We start from the raw sequence: 22,115 nt of genomic DNA, 5'->3' as shown, positions 1-22,115 counted from the left end.
TCTCCTTATGTTTGGTTTAAACATACTGAATTGATTAATCTATGTTGCTCTTCTGTTGGTATTAGAACCACAAGCTTCTATTAGACTGATGCAAAACATGGAGGTGAAAAAGGAGATGAAACAGTTGCATATGGATTTAAACATTCTGTTATGTGCAACTGTAACATCCTGCCAGTAGAAATACGGTCACAATGAACCTAGCATTTGAGCTTGCACCACAGAAAAGCACTTGATAAGTTTGTAAGACTAATTTTCAACTCTTTATCTTTGGATATGTGAGTTAAAAGAGATGAAAATTGGCATTATACTGATGGAAATTTGTGTGAATTTTAACCTGAAACTTAGATGGCACTTAAAAACTTTGTGTTGTAAAACTTCAACTTGACATAAAATTGGTGAGCCTGAAAATACTTGTGTACATTGTTTTAGTCCTTATCTCAAGTTGCCTGCTTGTTAGTTGTAATTTCCACAGAAGTTCTTCAATTCCAGAAAGATGTTGAAAGTTTCACTTCTCTTTAATGCTGTCTCATTTGCAAATGAATAAGTGTGTCTTCACAAGCTCATTTGTGTTTTCTGGTAATTAGGACAGCTATTACATAGTTGAATGGCCACTGCTGCACAGCAGCATATATTTATGGAACTATTTAGAAACTGGAAAGATGAGAGAGACTTTTTGATGCAATTGTTTGTAGCATTACTGTTACAGTAAATTTTTATGGTGTACTGATCTTCCTAAAGATAATGCTTAAACTTTCTGTGGAAAAAATGAAAACCACTTTCATGTATTTAGAGAGGCCTGCTTTGCACTTTAGAATTACAACTTTCCAAACAGCAAGCAAGCAAGGATCATTGTACTGTAGACAGTAAGCAACAAACACAACACCTAGCTAAGATATTAAATTCGTGTGTGTGTGTGATCTATAGTGTCCTAATCTGTATGTGACACTATTTTTAAAAAAGGCTTCAGGACAGATCTGGGGAACTACAGATTACTAAGCCTGACATCTGTTCCAAGTAAATCAGTGAAAACAACAATAATGAAAATAATATGGATAAACATGATGTATTGAGGAAGAGTTAGAAGCTTGGTGTGAAGGGATGTCATGTTTTGCAAGCTCACTGGAGATTTTTTGAAAGCAAGTACATGAATAAGCAAGAACTGACAGAAGCAGTTTACTTGGGTATCCAACAAGCATTTGACAAGGATCACCACCAAAGAATTTTGAAGAAACCAAGCAGTCGTGGGATAGGGGGAAAGGATTTTATGTGGTTAAGTTAATCACTAAAATATAGGAGACGGTTTGGAGTAAATAGAGTAGAGAGGGGCTCCAGGTAATAATTCTGCAGGGTTATGTTAATGCAGCATGTTCAAGTTAATAAAGTGTATAGAAGAAAAGTGAGCCCACAGTCTTCACTGATGAGTAGCAGATGCAAAGACAGACCCTAGCATTACACAGGGACCTGACATTGCTCAGCAACCAGACATTAAAATGGTAGATGAAATTTCCCATAAATTGCTTCATGTGTTCTGTTCGGAGGTGAAGAACAATGTTGCCTTCTCATCTAAAAAGATTACTTCAAAACTGACTATTGCCACTAGAAATGGTTAGGAAAGAAAGGGAGAATAGTGATTATAACATCTAAGAAATTTAATCATCTTATGCAGTTTTGCCCTGCTTACACCTATCCCTGTCATTGCTGTGAAAGAACATAGTTGAAGTTTCAAGGAAGAGAAAATCTGAAATATGAAACAATTTCTGTAAGGGGAGGAGCATGAATTTGCTAAGGTAGAAAAGGTGACCGAAACTGGTGTGACAGCATCCTGTTAAGTGTTCAGCAACTAATGGGACAAAAATAGGGGGTGTTTATTCACTGTCTTTTTTTAGTGCATGCATGCTAAGAGGTATCTAATGAAAATAGCAGCTGATGAATTGAAAACAGACAAAAGGAGGTGGTTCCCAACAGAACATGTAATTAAGCTATAGAATTTCTTGCCTCAGGAATTTAAGGAGTCTAAACATTACATCAGTGTAGAGGGAAACTGCTGTTCCGTGGAAGAATCATCAAATACCTACCTATTCCTGTTCAGGAAATCCTGCTTCTGCAAACCATTGGGGGATCAAAGAATATTCTTGGGAATCATTCTGTGTACTTATTGTATTCTTGCATGCTCCACTTTTGGCTGCTGTTAGTGAGAGGCTATTTGAGTGGACATGGACCTCTGGATCTTGCTTAGTACAGTCATTACTTTGTTTCAAAGCCTTCCCCATTTTTATTTTTCTGTTATTAGTTTTCCAGACTCCTTTCTAACAGTAGTACTCAGACTTCGGCCCACAGTGGGGTGCTGAGATATTTAAGGAGGGTTTTAAGGCCACTGGTTACATATTCTTTTTTTTGTGAGACCTTGTGCGTGACATCAAAACATAAAATCTCCAAAATATAAACTCTGATCATCTTCAGACCAGGGCTAGGACGGCAGGTATATGTCAGTCAATGGCTTAATTTCATAAGACTTTATCCTCTTACTGGTGCATAGAACATTTTGGTCATGTAATGGATGTTCTAAAGAAGAGGTGGTTTTGAGTATGTATAGGTCAAACAAATGCATGGCCTGGGCTGACTGTAGGCAGATAATTTCTGCTCTCCCTTCTGACTCCTTTGTGGGGATTTTTTATTGCACTTCTTCCTCCTCCAGACATGCTTATTGGTAAAAATATTCTTCTCTGTGTCTCTAATGACTACTTGTAAATTAAGAAGTAATACTGTGTTGGACAGTAATATTCCATTTGAGAATCTTCACACCATTTGAAACAAGAGACTGCTATTTAGTATAGCTGCCCTGTTCCTTTTGTGAAGGTGGCAGCTATGCAAATAACAGGTTTTAACTGTTTGGTTGAATCACAGTGTATTATTTTGATTTAGTAGTATACTTTACTATGTAACTGAATAATAAATTTTTAGGTCCTGCTTTCTATAGAAACATTTTTGAAGTTTAGGCTGAGGTTAAGGAATTAGTAGTCTTCATAAAATATTTTCATCCAGTTACACATTGTTATCTGAAGATACGGATTTCCTGATAGCTTTCCTTATATAGTTGCCTTATTTTAAAATAATTATTTCATATTCAACAGATATCAATATTTGTAGAAACATGTGTTATTTTATTTGAAAGGTGTGCTTATTTTTCTATGAACAAACCCCTTTATGTTGTGCAGGGGAAAAGTAATGGGTGCTAATATATACATACGACTTAAGCTAATTCCAGTTGGTAATTTTTGGCAGTGTTGCTTCTCACCCTGTTGAAGGACAACTTTTATAGCCTGATTATTTGAGACTGTGCAAGGAGATGACCATTAGGCATACCATTCCACTTAAACTTGTGCATTAGCTATCAGGATACAGGTTGGTTAATGCCAGCTTTGGTTGCCTATACATGAGCTGATTCTGTAGGCTCCCGTTATAGTCAGTGGAGAGAAATAAGCACTTTCACTGCATGATTCATCTCACCCCCAGATGGATGTCTAAATTTGGAAGATGAATTCCACCTGAAGTCCATTACTGAATATAAATGTCATTAGTTTAAACTAGGGAATTATTTTTAAAGGACACTAACTTGACTGGCTCAACTGTTGAGTAGAAGTCTTTTGTTTTCTTACATGAATTGTGTTTCAGAGGTTTAAAATGAGCACTCTGTAGCCTGTTCCATATTTTGTGTTGTTTGGAGCTACTCTGCCTTTAAAGCATGTTTGAAAGTTACAAGTCAGATATATTCTAAGTATCTAACTGCCGGGCTGTCTGACTCTTCCTGACAGCTGGTTTGATTGCTGGTGTAAGGAGATGGCAACAGAGTTATGTGCCCTGCTCTTCTCATTATGCTAGTTCCTGTTGTCAAAAAGATATCTTTCTGCTCAGAACTTTCTGGTAAATGTTAGGCATTAAAAAAAAAAAAACAGCATCTTTAAAATAATTGCTCCTATGCAGAAGCCTGTGTCTCTACAATGGTTATACACAAAATTTGTGTGAGGTGATCCAGCCTTCAAATTTTCAGGTACAAAAGTTAGGCAGTGCAAATACCGTTTTTGTTTGTCTGGAACAGACACTTGGTATGACTGGTTTCCTTTTAAAGTACTTTTCATGCTGTGCCATGCTCACACGTGCACATAACGCACCCTCCCCATTCATTTTTCCTGTTTATAGGTCTTGATTCTTGTCATGGGCAATCTCTTAGTCTATTCTTTTTTTTTTTTTTTTCCTTTTGGAAACACTGCTTTTTGTGTCATGATTTGTGGCAACTTTTTCCTCATTATCACACTGATCAAGTCCTGCCATCAGATTCTATCCTGATACTTGAATCAAATATAAAGAATTATTACAATCCCATTGCTATTGCACCACTTCTGTTTTTCTATACCATTTGCTATTCTTATATCCACTTATATATCAAGGATGGTAGAGTTCTGTCAGGACTGTTGGGGTGTTTTTTTGCATTGAAATGGGCATTTTTTAGTTTCTAAATCAGCCTGAAGGTTCTAGAAAAATAGTTTGGGGTTACAAAATAACTCACAAGAACATTTGAAGTTCTGTATATAATAGTAAAGTGTATCCTTTGAGCATCTTACTCCACCAGATACAACCACGGTGGGGAGAGGAGTTCCTCACTAGGAGCTTAGAGGAAATCAGTGGCTGGGAACTTGGACCCAAAAAGTTATCAGTGTTCCTAACTGGGAGAAATGGATGTTGTACTGATATTGTATGGGCTCCTTACTTGTAATGATGAGGATGTAAAGCAGTTCTCAACTCTCTTAACAGAAATAGCAAAAGTCAGAAGTAGTAGCTATGTCAAGCTATGGAAAGATATATGGGCAGGTAAAACACATCACCAGCCCTTAGCACTAGCAGAGAATTTATCAAATAGAAATTGTCAGGCACTTTTAGAAAAAAAAATACCCTCTTGAAGAGGGGACATAAAAACCTCATTAGTCTCTACCAGTTGGGAGTGGCTGGGTAACTCTTCCAATTCCAAACCTGGCAGTTTAGTGCTGGGTCTTGTATGAGCAGAAAATGCAAACCTGTCAGTTTGTGTGATAAGGAGCAGTTGCTGAGCTTTCCATTGAATGTTGACTAGCACTTTGCCTGGGGACAATATCCCTTCTTCCTGTTGAGTTACAGCCAGTACTCGCTAGAAATATGAAGTACTACCTACTGCTCCCCTGTAGACAGTTGCAAAGGGGTTACTCCCTTCTATTTCCCCTTTCTTCTTACTGTGTATGTGGGGTTTAGTGTTGAATTGTGTTGATCTTACCTTAGACCAGTCACCAATGAACTGTGCCGCTCCTTTGGTGGCTGCAGCTACAGGTATTGACCTCTAATTCTGCTCAGGCTCAGAGTTACCCCTCTTAGTATTGCTCTTTGTGAATAGCAGTAGATTCTGGTGAGCAGTCCACAGATTGTTCTGATCCCGTTTTTCAGCAGATCTATTTTGTGTTTGGTCCAAAAGACAGTGTTCAAAAATATGCAAAATTAATTCTTAAAGCTAACCTGTGGAATGATAGTATTGCATTGCTTTCTGCTGGAAAGATGACATTTAGAAGTATTAAGTTTATAAAGCTGGTAAGGACTTAAATAATTTTGGAAGTTTAGGAGCTTAGCAAAGAAATCCCATTTCTGCTGGATAGGGATGACATGTAACTCTCTCAGATACATCTTGCTTCTTCAACTTATGAGAATTGAGAAATGCAAGTTTTTACACATCTGTAAACTATCAGTATAAGAAGCATTAAAACACTGAAATAAGTAAGAAAGCTACATAAAAGGACTTAAAATATGTCTCCCCTACTTCCAGAAGAGATACAGAGCAATGAGCATAGAGACTTTTTCCTTTTTCTTGTTTTATGGTGACATGATAAAATTATTACATAAGTTATTTTAAATGCTTGTATTTTTTATTTTGTTTACAATAAATACTTGGGCTTGTTTAAATTTTCTGTCAGACATTCAAATCTGCAGCAAAGTGGTTTTCATTTAAGCTGTTTTAATAATGCTGCTTATTTTTGAAGATCAGCAGTTTTGTCATTGAAATATCTCTAACAGGCAACATTAGTTCTTTTTGAGTAGTGTAAATTTGTTGTTTCCTTGTTACTCATGACTGAAATAATTCTGACCTGTGACCAAAATTTAAAAAACGCATGCAGGTTACTGAGAAGGAATTTGTTTGGCGTTCATGCTTCTGCTAAATCCCTAACAACTTCCTTCCACCCTTAAGTTTAACATTTAATTGAAATGGAAATTGCCCTTCATTCTGGCAGTACTTCTGGAATTAAAAGAATATTGCTAAAAGCCCTGCTTACTGGTTATGAACAAGAAAATTTGTTACTAAACAGCAGTTAATTAGCCTGAAGAGAATTCTTAAACATACATTGTTTACTCCTGAAAACAACCTACTAGAGTGATTGAGAATACAATATGGCCAAGGCTCTACTTACCTATTTAGAAAAACATTGCCTTAACTGGTCAGTAAAAACTGAAAGGTGTCTTTGTGCTGTGGTGTACCCTTTTACAGTATTTACTAGCATGAAATGTATCAAAACTATTTTCAATTGCTCTTTGATTATTAGTGGTTTGTTTCTCTTTTAAAGATAACTTTCAGCCCTCTAGTTGTTGTTCCAGCATCTCTTCTCTTCTTTACTCACCCTTCTCTTACCATTTTATTTGGTATCCTCTACCACGGCTAAAACTTATCAAAGTTATCTGTTGTGTTCACTTTGCTCATGTTCAGGGAGTGGTGACTGATGATGTGTGTTACATGTTGTTGGCCAGTTCATGATTGGAACATATATTAGAGAGAACTATGTCACAGGGAAGGCCCATTGACTAATATGGAAAACCTTCTTTTAAAAGGGAAACAAAACTGATATCATCTCCAAAATATTATTAGAAGACTTCAACATTGTTTTTGAGCTGTATGTTAATAAAGCTCCCCATCACAGGAAATACTAATATGATTTCCCTCAGTTTCACTCCATCAAATAAGAACACCCCCTGGAAAAGTTTGTCTTTGACATCTTTTGCAGAAATGCTTTTATGAACTGTGTTTAAAGCCCTTTCAGTGGTTTTAAGTGGTAGAGTGAAAGTCAGCAGAAGGTGAGTCAAAACAAAAGCAAACAGAGAATAGGAAGCAAACACTAAGTGGTTCCACGTTACACGCAGGTATGCTTGGTACGAGTCTCTCTGATTGCTAGTCTGGAGCTGGAAAGGGTTGAATACTTTAATCCCTTTAGAAAATGAAACAACATGAATGTAAGGGAAAGTTCTAAAACTTTGTAGTTTTAGAAAACAAAGAATGAATATTCTTTTTTTTTCAGTAGCAAGTTAATGTAGGCATTTGTTCCAAATGCCTTTGGAACAAAACTTTTCTGCTGGGGACACGGGATACACCTACTTTGCAGGAACCAGCCCTTGTTTAGGACAAGTGGCTGTAACCTACAAATAAGCTAGTCCTGCTTACAAAGACAGGAAGAATGTGAGTGCTTTCCTGTGGTGATGTGCTTGCTGAGGTGCAGCAGATATGTCTTAGTCCTGCAGAAGCAGATTAACTTGAAAGGTAGAACTGTTGCATAGCTGAAATCTATGCATGTTGCAAAACACAGTGCCAGGTGCTTGCAGGGCAGACGATGAACAAGGCAATGCAGGATTGGAGGTAATCATAAGAAAGTCTGGATAGAGTCGTGGTGAGACTCTTACTGTGTCCTTTTGTCTCTGCTTTCAAGTGAAAGACTTTTGAAATTTTTATCCAAATTTGTTTTGAAGCTCCAGTATTAGCATTCTCTGGATTAACTGAGAGCTATGTCTGTTTAAAACAGAAAAATTATTACTTACTTTCATCAAGAAGGATGTGCACCATGCTCACAGGGTATGGAAAATTCTGTTCAAGAGCAGTGCTGAAAAAGACCTAAAAATCATTACACTGCTGTCAAAATTAATACTAAAGATCTCAAATGAGCAGGAGCATCGTGATTTTCCACAAAGTCATGTGCAAGGTCCTGCTTCTGGATCAGGGAAATCCCCAGCAGCAATACAGACTGGAGGAGGAATTAATTGGGAGCAGCCCTGCAAAGAAAAAGATAGATGTTGGTGCATGAAAAATTGTGCGTGAGGTGACCTTATCCTGGGCAGCATCAGAAGTGAGGCCAGTAGGTCAAGGAAGGTGATTCTGCCCCTCTGCTCTGGTGAGACCCCACCTGGAGTGCTGTGTCCTGCTCTGGGGCCCTGAACATAAGAGCAGTGTAGAAGTGCTAGAGCAGGTCCAAAGGAGACCACAAAGATGAGCAGAGGGCTGGGGCATGAGGACAGACTGAGAGAGTTCAAATTGTTCAGTCTGGAGAAGAAATGGCTCCAGGAAAACTTATTGTGGACTTTCAGTATATAAATGGAATGTGTTAGAAGCATGGAGAGAGACTTTTACCAGGGCCTGTAGTGACAGATCAAGGGGTAGCAGTTTTAAACTGAAAGACCATAGCTTGGTATCAGATAGAAGCTAGAAATATTTCAGGATGAGGGTGGAAAGACACTAACAAATTACTCAGAATTGTTGTGGATGCCCCATCCCTGGAAGCGTTCACAGCCAGGTTGCATGGGGCCCTGCACAATCTGAAAGATATCCCCTGCTCAGGGTCATGTGGTCTGGAACTAGATGATCTTTGAAGATCCTTCCCAATCAAAAACATTCCTTGATTATATGAAAGAATGATTAAGGAATATCCCCTGCCTTGAATGGCATGTCTGTTCTAGTGATCACTGTTAATGGGAGTTTCTGAAAAAACTGAGAAATCTTGGAGGAAATGAGGTGATTGAGTAACTGAAGAGCCACTTGACAGACTGGAGCCTAGTGGGACTGCATGAGTCTTGTCAAATGGAAGGTTTAAGCAAGCTGTCATCGTTATTACCCTGGAAACAGGAACAGGGTAGTGATAGGGCTCCAAGGCAAAGGTGTTTTCTGGATGTTGGCATTAAATTCAGACAGCATGTGAGGCATGTGCTTTTAGTGGTTACTGGGCTCAAAATGTAGGACTTGTCCAGACTGCGGTGAGCTTTCCGTAACAGTCATTTCAAATGAGTTTGGGCATGTGTGTACATTCAAGACTGTAAAAGGAAAAATTAATTTAGGGCAGCCCTATGGCCTCTATTGTGCAAGATGCCCGACAAGCTAATTAAGATAATTTCTCCTATGTACACTGTTATATCTGTCAGTAGAGAAACAATAGCACTAATGATAGCTATTAGGATAATAATTCTTGTTTAAAAATCATCCAGCTCTTTCGTTTTAATAAGGGTGTTACTTAGAAGGTGTCATCTTTTTTGTTTGTTTTCTTAATTTTGAATTTCTTTACAATTTAATTGTACTTTTCACCTTTTTTATGTACAAAGGAAAAACACTATGAATTAAAGCTATTGATTAATGAAGAACAATGTACATGTGTGTTTGTAATTGTTTATACATACTTTCACTTTTTGTTTTAGTTCAAAGGTTGATATTTTCTAGCTGTCTTCTTGAAATCTTTGCTGTTGTTCAGCAGAGAGCTAATTGAAGGAGGTCTGGATATATGGTCCTTGAATAAATGAGCTGCAACATTTTGCCAGTAATTTGACTTAATAACTGGACTTAAACACTTTAATTACTGATTTTTCTTAATATGGTAATCATGTCAAGTATATTAGGATAAAAGAGTATTGATAATAATAGAGAATTTACTTTCAATTTAGTGTGATGTTTGGCGAAGAGTAGATGGGAAATTCATGTCTGCAAAGCAGGAATGTGCAAGTGCAAAGTACAGTGTTTCAAATACACAGGAAATAAATAATGTCTTAAGTTCCATGAGATTTCTTATCAGTGACCTTGTGCTATAATTTGGATGGATATAACATTATAGGGTCTTACATTGATATATCTCTTTTAAGTTGCTGCAACTGTTCCTTTCCTTTATATTTCTAAGTTGACTAATGAAGTTGCAAGAGGATTCTTGCTGATATTGAATTCCTCTGTCATCTTAAAGTATTCCCATCTGACAAGATAAAAATGATTCATAAGAACTTCAGTATCTGAGTTTCTGGGAGCTTGCAAATGTTGTAATCTCTTTCTCATATGTATTTCGTAGTTGAACATTGAAAGAAATTGATTCTTAAATTATCTTTTCAGAACAAAAGTGCAATTTGTTCTTCTCCCATGTAAGTTTTATGTTGGTTTTTCTGTAAGGCAGATGTCCCTTGGGAACTTGTTTTGTATGCTTCATGCTGTGAGACCTAGAGAGCAAATGTTAGTTTAATTCAGTAAACAAAATTTAAAAGTGGCTTTTTAAATAACTTTTGGATGCCTTTTTTTTTTTTTTTCATTTTTAATATACTTAAATAGAATAGCTGGAAAACTGATTGTATTAAAATGGTCTATGATACTGGGCATAGGTTTGTTGTTTTCCAAATTAAATTAAATGAAAACAAGAGATTTCTATTTATAAATTGATTCCGACATCCTGTCTAAAATACCCTGGATATCTTTGACAAGGTATGACATGCCTTAGAATCTGACACAATCTTTTGGACAGACTTTTTAAAGGTACCAAAGTTTTAGCTTTTAAGATACTTGTAATTATTTGCAAGTTAATAAAAATAGCCATTACACTATTAAAAAAACACAACAGAATTCTTTTCTGCATTTATTTATTGATTATCTACTTAAATGTTCAAGACAATGCAGCAGCAATAATATTGTCTAGACAATATATTGGGTGTTTTGTCTCTAGCACAATCCGTTGTCAGAGAAAATGTCTTTGTGTGGTAAGGGCTTGAAATTGAATGGCTAGACATTGTAACTCTAAATTTTAAAAATGGTCTCATGTATATGTATTATATATTTCATCATATAAAATTGCTTTTGCAATTCTGATATTTTAGTTAATGTCTCCCTTGTGATCTTGATTGCTGGAATAAAGAAAATTAATCCACCAATGTTACGTATTTTTCACCCATCGTCTGCCTTTTCACCCTTTCTGAAAGTGAAAAATATGTTGACGTCAGTCAAAATTCAGTATACATCCTGAAAACAACCTTTCTTTATGTAGGAGCTCTATTTGGCAGTTAGTAGGGGTTTTAAGAATTAATTTTAACTATTTAACTTTGCTGTATTTTCTCTGCTCTTCTTGGGAAGTTAGAAGCAGCTCCCTCTTGATGTCAGTCAGGTACCCCAGCTAGACTCTGTGCCTACTGCACAGGGTTTGGAGTGTTAGGTATTTTGTTGTTTGCTTGGGGTTTTTTCCCACTCAGCAACTTCTTTCTTTTGTGCTTTCCATTGTCTTGCACACAAGCAGCTTCCAGCTGAAGTGGAGATTGCTTCTGTGAGCAGCTGGAAGACAAGGAGGTTGATGGTGGGAATGTGCTTTTTCAGATATTGAGCAGTTTGAATGAGGCAGCCTTGCATCAGACTAAAAGTCAGGCTGCTGCAGTTGCACTTGCAGGACGTTAATCCTGGCCTTGGCTGTGACACTCGCCCCTTGTGGGTTTTCCTAAGCTTTGTTTAGATCAGAATGTTCCTAATGTTTAAGTCGGTGTCAGTATAGTAATAACTACTTCTGTTTTCTTGGATAAAATTATTCTGACTTAAGCCAGTAAGTATAAAACAATTCAAGTGAAGACATGCTAGAATGCAAATCCTGTGCAGATGTTGCATCGACATAAGTACATTGGTTTAAATTCATGAGCTGGAACATACTTGTTGGACTTCTCCTCAGATAGCTGAGTCCTTAGTCTTCAAGTGGAATTTCTGAGCTACAGGTTGATGGAGGTCAGACCAGTCTGCACTCATCCTGCTTGTCTCATGTTCCAAGGCATCTCCTGCTGATGGTTCTTTTTGTCAAGAGACAATGTTTCTTTTTTGTCACAGTCCAGACCCATGGTGAAGGGTAGAACTCCTGGTTAGAGACAGAGGCCACTATTGAAAACAAAATAATAAACTAGGTCTTCTTTGACTAGAAGTGTGTTTAAAATTACAGTAGGCTTGCTTTTTTCTACCTCTAGTCTGTCATTCTTGGCCATTTCCTAGTCTGATAGGAAGAGCCACCTTTTCTTACATATAACATCTGGTCAAACTCTGACTATAAATAAGCACAAGTTTATGAATATGTATGTTTTGCAGAGCCAGCAGCATACCATCCATGACATGGTCATTGTCTCCAGTATGCTCTTGGAGCCTTTGCCTGTCTCTAAAGTAAAAGACACTTTGGAGGTACACAAATCTGTACCTCTACAGATTCAGTTGTCCAGGTACAGAATGAGTGGGAGGAGATCCTACATGTGTTTGACCCAGATTTTTATCTGGGAAGAATGTAACTGAGATAAAAAATAGAGAGTGTTCACTTCTAACTTTGCCTCACTGATAACCCTTAATTCCACTTTTGTTTTTAGAATTTTTCTTTGTCATAGTCAATTTTTCCTTCAACTTTGCAACCTAGCATCCAATGGGACCTTGCAGTTGGATTGCTAGGGCCTGTTGTGCACTGGTATGAGCGTTGTGCTGCCTGTTGGGGCAGTTCCATCTCCTATGTGTTAGTTCCAACGAGGACAGTAAGTGTTTCTTCAGTAGAGAAGCCTTTGTTTGGGATGATCCAAATTGGAGGACTGTAAATCCTTAGACTCCTACGTAGGTACAATGTTCAGAGTCTTGGACATCTGGGTAAATCTCCCATGTCTAAGCCATTCAAACCTTAGAGGAAACATTGAACTTCTTCCATTCCAAAAAAAATAGTAAGGAAATCAAGGAAGGGCATAAAGGATTGAAGGACCTTATTCTTTTAGCAATTTCTGCTTATCCTTGTTTTTCAGGTAGTATTTTGGAATCTCGTATTTCTTCAGAGCACGGTTGTTGTGATCTCGTAAGCCAGTTAACTGGTTCCTCCAGTAGAAGGATCAGTATCAATCATTAATTTAAAGCAAATTCAAAATTCTGAGTCCTGTGAAAAACACAAACTGGAATAGCAATATGTAATATTTCCAATATGTTTTGACTCTGAAATTCAAAATGTCCACCTAAAAAGCATTTTTATACTCAGTTTTTTCTCTGTACAGAATCCTCTGTTTGCTACAATGGGCTTATTAGTAAACAATCTGGAGTCTGTTCTGTTGCTATGAAATCAAAATCATTATCACAGCAGCCCCAGATTTTTTTGTTTAATATGTTTGTATAGTCATGATCAAAGAAGCACTAGGTCTGTATAACCATTAGGATTCAAAAGTTCAGATTGCCTCAAAATAAAGAGCATGGTTTTAAATACCTATTCTAGTGTATGGGCAAGATGAAGTCTAATAGTACTGGTTTGTTGTTACTTTTTGGTGTAGAACTCCACAAAGATGTGTGGTAAGCATTGAATTTCAAGTAAAATAAATGCTTGCTTCAGTGGGGTTTTTTTTAATGATTCTTCCTCTATCTTCACTTTTTGTTCCTTATTAGATCGTTAATTGCAAGGTCATGTCAGTTGCACTTTAAATGCATAATGATGCAGACTCTCTAAGGCCTCATTACACTAATGTTGCTGCTAATTATAAAACTGAATACAGTAGAACATCATTCTTTGAAATGTCATGGATTGTTCATGGTAAAATAAGCAAACCCTGCAATTTATGACAGCTCATAAAAGATAAATTATATCCCATGATAAAAAACATAATTTTTAAAAATTGAATATACTCTGCAAAGAACTCAGGACAGTTCTTTAGTTTACTGTCCTTTATAAACAAGGCAGGTTGTTTTGTAGACAAGAAAGGCTACTCTTGTTTTCATACCAAAGTAGTGACCCATTAAAGATAGACTGAATTAGCTGGATGTTATCGTATTGGCTAAAGACATGTTAGCCTCTTTACTAGTGGTTTTCATTTTTTTCTGTCTCTGTCACATCTAATAAATGATTTTTCAATACCACCAGTTGAAGCCAGCTGTTTGGCAGATGCTCTATGCTATTTGCCCAGCGTACAAAAAGCCAGTATAGGTTCTGTGTCTCCAGTGACATGTGGAATCAGCTCTGCACTTGTTTGAGCAAATAGACAGCTGCCAGCTAATGGATCCATTAGCAAACTTCCCACAGAATATCCTGTCTTTATCACTGCATGAAATTTTAATAACTTTAAATCATTACTTTAGTTGAAAGTTAAGAAGACCTTTTTGTAAGACCTTTTCGTAAGGCATTTGTTTCACAGAAGTGAAGGCATGTCTTTTCTTGACAGAACTATTTTTTTTTATGCTAACACAGAGAAGTGAAGCTACAGTAGCAGTGGAAATCATCAAATTTTTTTCATTTTTTTATGAGCCATTTGTGAACCTCAAATTAAATTATTTTTCCGTGTTTGGTAGCATGGGGTGTTACTTTTTAGTTGGAGGATTTTTTGTATGTTTTAGGTGGGAAAATATTTGCAGTCTTGCCTTATCCTTCTGGAAAGAGACTTGATTTTGCTTGTTCTAACTTGACTTACTTTTTGTAGTGAAAAATCACTTCTGTGCTCTTTTTTAGCTGTATGAACAATTTCAGTAATCAAAAGCAATGAAATCAGAATGTTGCAAACTGCCCTTCCCTTAGTGATTTTCTTTTGCTTAGTTAAGGTACAGTACCTGGTTTATATGAGAGATTGAAAAGAGAGGAAGTCCCTAGAGCATCTTTCCCTTTGTGGTGCATTAAAACTGCCACATGTGACTGTCACTCCTGGCCTGACTCAAGCCAAAGTAAGGCAACCAGGACATGCTGCATTGTAAGACAAGAGCAAGATCAGAGGGGTGTTCAAGTTGGCCTCAGAAGGAAACACCATTTTTCTTTTGTTTGGTTGTTTTGTTGTTGTTGGTTTGGGTTTGTTTTTTTTTTTTTTTTTTTAATAATGGAGGGGTTTTGTTATCAAATGCATTACAGCAAGTGAAACAAACATGAGCCTCCCTCAGTCCTTTGGTACAGGATTTCAGAGGTATCAAAATCTTGGTATTGATGGGGGAAAGGGAACACAGTGTTTCATGGCATTTGCAGGCTGCTTTGCTTTAAGGGATGTGGCTGGAACACAGTTTATTCACCCAAGTTGGAATCACCTCTTACAATGAGAGCTTTATCTAATCTTCCTTCATGTCAGTAGGAGACCTTCATTGAAGCACTCCTGACAATCCTGTGTCCGAAGGAACCAAAGAGTGACTTCTGTAACTACCAACTGGAAGGAGCAAAGACACATTAAATAAACGACTAGTTCTTTGTGACATTTAGGTCTCTGGGCTGGGTGGACAGAGCTGCAGACAACCTGAGGGAATTTGTCAGTATGCTAAGATACAATGGCTTTAGAAGAAAAACTTGCCTCTCTTGGTCTGGTAGCTCATCCTTTAAGGAAAACAGAAAAATGCCAACACAAAGTCTTTACTGGCCACACTTTTCAATTCTTGTTGAACAAAGCTTTCCTCTTGTCTGGCACTCTGCTATAAAAAGGAGTTGGGAAGATAAGAGGGCAGCATTGACTTTCTTGGAGCTCTCATCTTGTCAGAGAGTTTATTGAGGGCCTTCTTAGTTGTCTGGGATGTTTGTAGAGTATTGAATGGCAATTATCTGTTGCCCTTTTTATGACTTCTCCAAAAAGTGTAAATCCAGTGACATGCTACTAAAATTTCATTTGATTCCTACTTCCTGGGGTTCTCTCATTCTTCAGTTGATTTCTGTGGGCATCCTGTTAACCTTCAACTGTCCTTAACAGTGACCATTTTTTAGCCTCTGTTTCTACTTGAAAACATTCTAACCTAGGTTTGTTTTCATCTAGAAGGCAGGACAAGACAGCTGGTTTATAATCCCTGCCTTTCTGAACATGGTTTCCTGATAGACCTCCAGCAAGCTGACTGCCACCCTCTCCCACCCAAAACGTGTGGGCAAAATCAATAGATGAATGTTTGTTTCAAAGTAAGAAAAAGATGGTGAATTTACTCAAATAGATTGCCTCAGACACCAGTATGATCTAACTAGTGGGAAGTCAGTGGCTTGTGAATGAGATACCTTAGGCCAGCATTTCTTTAAATAGATGGACTTCTGCAGTGCAAATAGGAATTTGCCATCTGAATCTTTTCTAAAGAGTTCAGTGCATCAGAAAGAGAGCTGTTAGGTTTTTATGACAAAAATGTATTCTTTAATATGTTTTTTCTGGCCAGGCAAAGGTTGATAAAAATAGGTGTAAAGTTATTTCAGTTACATACATTTTTGATAACAAATGTAGTACCAGAATAATCAAATCCAGCATTGCACACCAGCTGCTTAGGGATTTTTTTGTTCTTTATCCAGCAATTTATTATAAGAGTAAACAGTACTAAGTCGTTGGGGGTTTACCCCCACAGGATGGGCAGTCAGGGATTTTTTTACTACTCGCTCTTGGTTTATGTCTTCTTCCCGCCCCTCATGCCTGTAACTTGTTTTCACAAATCCATATACAGAATTTTACTGTAGTTCTCACCTATATTTTTTTGCTTTTGAAAGCTAAGGAGTTTGCCCAGTTTTCTTTTATGGGTATGCAATTATAAAAGAGGTTTACATTTTTGTCTGCTTATTTCTGAATGTCTTTCTCTTTGAAGTGCTGATTGAATCTCTGCTGTTAATCTCTTTAACCCCTGAAAGAAGATTACCTTAACAGTGAAGTGGCTGGGGAGGGGAGAAGCAAGGGAGAGGCTGATTCTGTTTTTCTAGAATGAATTCAGGTCTTCAGTAAGGGCTTTTCTTTGTGACATTCAAGCGTCCCAATAGTAAGTTCTTGCTGCTATCACAGCCTTAGCAGGTGAGCACGGGTTGATAGTAGTTACCAGCCATTTGATCAAATCAGCAATTCCTTGGGCAGAATCCAGCAGTTTTACTGGACTTGGTAAATTGTTTGCTGTCTGTTTTTTTATTACTTTTTTTTTTGTTGTTGTTTGTTTAATCTTGAGGTCTTATCAGCCTGCAACAAGTTAGGCAAATGGCAGAAGGAAGGAAAAATATTGGTGATGGACATTTGGACAGATGTCTGTGTGCTTCCCTTTTAATCTACTTGATTAACATTAGTCATGTGCTGGACTTTTGAATTGTATGCTCAACTTCCAGCCACAGGCAAGGAATCAATGCTACTAGAAAAGACATTTTTGTAAAGGTGATTGGGTTTTTATTCAATGCTAGCAGAAAAGCAGAATTCAAGTTTTTTAGAAATAGTCAAGTAGAACTCGGAGGAAGACAAAAATTCACAATAGGCAGCCACATGGCCAAAAGAAAGTATTCGGGATTATAGTGACTGTTTGCAGTGGTAAAGAAATTAAAAGGATGTGATTCTGAATGTTTGACTTCTGTTGTGAATTAATAACTGTTTTTTCTACTGCAGATAGTAATGTGGTTTTTGCAAAGTATTTAGGCACACTGCATTCTTATTCACATATTTGAGCCTTGCTCTGTTAACATTTGTTCATAGTTAATAAGTTGGCAATAATAGTGTAAGAACTAAAAATAATTGAAAAGGTGTGCTTTGTGATTATTCATTATTCTATGGAAAACCTTAAATGTGATTTGTAAAAGGGCAGTTATTTGACTTTGTTGCTGCTTCTTTCTGCATCAGTAATTGTATTACATTGCAGTATTAGGGGCTGAAATGACAGGATGAATATACTTAATCTTTTTGAGCATTACATTTTATAGGGTGTTTCACTGTCTGTGGACCTTGTTCTTTCCAGGAACTCTGATTCATGGTTCTTGAGGATATTGCCATATATTTGTTATTGTAACGGTTAGTTGTACGGAGGGTGTTACTTTCTCTCAGTGTGACTATATTACAGCAGTATTTGTTTAGTAAAATTTACTTTGTTCCATATTTCTGTGTCTAATGGTTAACAAAGTGTGAAGGCATTGAGAAGGAAAAAAATAATTAGACACACATTGGGAAATACTGTGTTTCCCTAATTGTTAGTTAGAATCCATGAAATTGTTGTACTTATCAAAATATGTGGTTTTCATGCTTTCAGGCTCCTGCTGTTTGTTAATTGATTCATTAGAGAATGTGGAGCAGTTGATTTCCTATGTCTGTAGAGGTTTTACTTTTGTAGTTAAAGTAGATGTTTAAACCCCCTCCTGCAAATAACACAGGGATTTTATTGCCAGACTAGTACTGCATCTAATAGCTGCTGCTGTTTTCTTCCTGATTTGTTTCCCAACTGGGGTAAGCCAGAAAATGCCTGCTACTGGTTGTCACCACCTGATAAATGACAGGTGGTGACTTCTTAAGGCTCAGTCGGTGTTAATTGCTGGTGACAGGTCCCCTGATTCCCTTCAGCAGCAGGTAGTAGGTGCCCCCACGGTAAACAGCTCTGGCACTGTCTGCCTGTAGTGGGAGCTGGTGGCAGTCCTGGGCCATCAGGGATATAAATTGTCACCTGTCAGGCATGGTTCAGTTCCTAAATCCCTTAGGATATTGTAATTGCTCTTGGGTTTTTTGCAATTTTAGTTACTCTAGAGCTTAACCCTATCCTGTGGCTGGGAATGTCTGAGGTTTGTTTGTGAGATGTATTTTTGGGGCTGGCAATGGTTGAAAACTTCTCTGTGTCTTTAAAGATGTTGGTGGTTGGTCAAGACTTCATTGACAGATGCTTAAAAAAGAAAGCAGGAATGCCCCATTCGTTTTCTTTGTATAATTCCTTTGGATTTGCTTCCTATAATTGAGTCTGGATTTGTCACATCTGTTTCCCCCTCCACCCTGCTATAAAAGACTCCAGTGTCTTTTCCTCATCTGTTGCCTGATTCTCCCTTTTCTGTTTTGTTACCATTTACAGCCTATCAAGTAATCAGGACAAAGAATAATCCAAATGTGCTGTTATTATGTGAAGTTGTAGGGGAAAATAATTAGGACTTCTCTGGTCTGGTAATACTTTAGGTTTTATTCCAGAACACTTTTCCATCAGAATTTGCACTCTGCATGGGGTTTAACAGTAATAAATTAGTATTTGGATTACCTTTTTGGGAATATCCTGTGTTAGCTATCTTAAGACAACATGAAGGTGAATTCTTTTTCTAATTATTTTCCCCTCTCATCCTCACAGAAGCAACAATGGGGTGCATTAAAAGCAAAGAAGGTAAAGGCCCAGCCATGAAATACAGAACTGAAAATGCTCCAGAACCTGTTATTTCCCATGTCAGTCATTATGGATCAGATTCCAGCCAAGCAACACAGTCACCATCAATAAAGGGATCAGCAGTTAATTTTAATAGTCATTCCATGACTCCTTTTGGAGGGCCTTCAGGAATGACACCCTTTGGAGGAGCATCATCTTCATTTTCAGCTGTGCCAAGTACATATCCTAGTACTTTAACAGGTAAGTGTTACATAAAATGATGCTATTATGATTTAGTATTATAGCTGCTTGGCAGTCATAGTAAAAAAAAAATACTGTGACACCTTGCCACACCAAAATAAATTACAAATTTAAAATAAATTTCCTTTTAGAGATTCCTGATTTTCAGTATCTTTACTGCTCATGTAATAATTCAGCCTGTATTCACTAGTGACTGGGGCATAAATGTTGAGTGTTTAGGCTTTTATTTTTGTGGAGACAATTAGGATCACAGCATAGAGAAATTTAAGAGTTACTAAAGACAATAATGGGAATAGTTGACAAAACTACATTAAAAGTTGTAAGCTGTTGAAAGGATGTGTATGGGACAATGGTTTTAAACTTGGAGAGATGTACAAAATGAAAAACACTTCAGATTCAGGAAACTGATTTTTTTAAACTGTTTTTAAGTCTGATTACTTTTAAATTACATTAATGCAACATTGAATGAATCTATAAAGCTAAACAGGAGTTGCATTATATTCTATGTACTTTACCATGGGAACAATATGTGTGAATGAAAGAGTAGAATTCCCATTTTTGGTGGTCATATGAAAACCAGAATGAAAAATGTAAAGATAGAATTTGCAGCACACAAAGACCTTTTGGCTGAGTTATAGAAGATACAATATTTTAAAGCAACATGCACATTTGATGTTATAAACCCACCTTAATTACAGAAATACTGATTTTGTCCATGTAATTAATTTCATCATGTTGATAGATATTTTTGAGAGGAAGCTGTGATTTTTTTTTTTGAGACACTAAAAAGATAGACTAATTTATTCTAGAAGCTCTGTACAGACACTTCAGACAACAGAGTAAATAATTCCTTAATAGTCTATTTCTAGTTTTCTCACAAACCTCCAATGTTGGCACACAGTGCTGAAATATTTGCATTGTTCCAGTGGCATTTAAAGTCTTTTAAACACAAGAAATCTGAGATCCATGAAAACACATTCTGACCTTGGCAATTTAGGAAGCCAAGTATGAATTGTCGGGTAATGATAGCCTCGTAGTCCTTTTCTTGGGAATACATTAAAAACCAAATAATTAAAATGAACATCTAGCCTGTATCATTTATGAGTCAGCTCTGAATCCCTCTTTTGGATGAACATATGCAGAAATTAAATAAGGGCAGCATTTATTTATTTTCATTAGCTCTGCTGAGGAAAGTTTATTGTATTTCATCTCCCCCAAGACCCAAGAATCTGGTTCTTTGGTCATGTAGGATTCTCCAGCAGTGCATGCAGGCACTCCTGGGCATAACCAGACATCAGGAATGTAGTTCCCCCACTGGGTACCACAAATCCTTTGCTGCAGAGACCAGAAGGGATGTTCTCTTGCCTGTTCCTGCTGGTTGTTCAGCATGTAATATCTTGAACCAGAGTCAACAAGAGAGATTTCTCATTAAAAGAGAGTCTGATATCTCATCAGTGTGAAATCATTTATCAGCAGGCAGGCTGATTCGTGTGAATGCTCCCATTGTTTTGCAATTAGGCAAAATGATACTGCATATGAAATTATTCCTCCTTGTTCTGTAAAATCAGCCCATCCACAAAAAAACATACATACATAAATACATACATACATAAATAAAATTGCACTAACAATTATTTGATACATTCAGTACTGCCTTTCAGATCAATCAAAATTGGGTGTTTTTGTGAGAAAATGAGATGACAGCCTTCATCTGGTGTAAGCTTTTTGTATTTGTGACCAATAAAACACTGGGTCACATTCTGCCAACCTTTGCTTCACAAGAGAGGTGAATAGATGGGCTTGTCAAACAGGATGTAAATGTCAGTAGTACTTATCCAGTTGATCAGTGATGAGTGACAGGAGTATGATATGGTTGTCATCATGGCCTGTAGTAAGGCTGAAAAGTTGAGCCATCTTTTATTCCTCTAGAGCAGAAAAGAAGAAGAAATCTGAGTTAGTCACACTGCTCCTCTATTACACACTGTCTTCAGATACTTTGAATTCACAGAATATTGCTGAAAATCAAAACAGTAAAATGGACTGCTGTTCTTGCCTTCCATGAAGCTATGCTAGTGCTCTGTTATCCCCTTGCTGAACAAGAAGGTAAAGATTTCTCTCCAAAACCAGTCATAGATTAGAGGATGGCATACTGACCTAATAAAAGGAAAATCTTTAAGGGAAGTCTTGTGACTACAGATCGTTTGAGCAGCTAAACTAGATCACCTCACAGTGGTTCACAAAGAATACAGCTGCAAGAGACTTGAAATATCATTTGACAGTATGTTTGTTTAAATCAGTCTGTGCTGATGCCATTCTCTTCAGGTATTTTATTATTATTTCCTTTGCTATGAAGAAATAACACTTGTGACTAAGAATAAAAAGAGGTTTTTTGGTTAGCTGAATTTTTTTTACTTTCTTTATATGCAGTTAATAACTTTTGTGATATTGTGACTTGAGAATAATGTTTGTTTTCATCTGCTGAAGAATTTTCTGGGGATAGTTTATTTCCATAAGACTTGCTTTCTGTTTGTGTGAATACAGTTGGTACCATCAGTATTTTCCTGCTCCACCTGTCAGTTTGTGTCATCAAAATAATGTAGTAACAAAGAGAAAAATTGATAGAACCGTTTTGATTTTTAACTTCAATTAGGAGCCACTAACTTCTAAGGAACATATTAAATTCATTTTGAGTTCATAAATCACACTTAAAAAAAAAGCTCAATTACTCTACCCTCCTGCAGGGATTTTG

General features: G+C 37.0%; 1 protein-coding gene across 1 annotated transcript in view; it reads left to right on the top strand.

The window, feature by feature from the left end:
- YES1 (YES proto-oncogene 1, Src family tyrosine kinase) overlaps positions 1 to 22,115 on the top strand; it is a 49,253-nt gene that overhangs the window by 14,043 nt on the left and 13,095 nt on the right. Inside the window, exon 2 of the mRNA XM_021551570.3 lies at positions 19,094 to 19,366. Coding sequence (XP_021407245.1) covers positions 19,102 to 19,366 — 265 coding nt within the window. The 5' untranslated portion in view covers positions 19,094 to 19,101. The remainder of the gene's footprint in view (positions 1 to 19,093; positions 19,367 to 22,115) is intronic.

The sequence above is a fragment of the Lonchura striata genome, chromosome 1, assembly GCF_046129695.1.
Source record: "Lonchura striata isolate bLonStr1 chromosome 1, bLonStr1.mat, whole genome shotgun sequence".
In the NCBI taxonomy this organism is placed as follows: Eukaryota; Metazoa; Chordata; class Aves; order Passeriformes; family Estrildidae; genus Lonchura; species Lonchura striata.
This window is presented reverse-complemented; position numbering and strand designations above follow the sequence as displayed.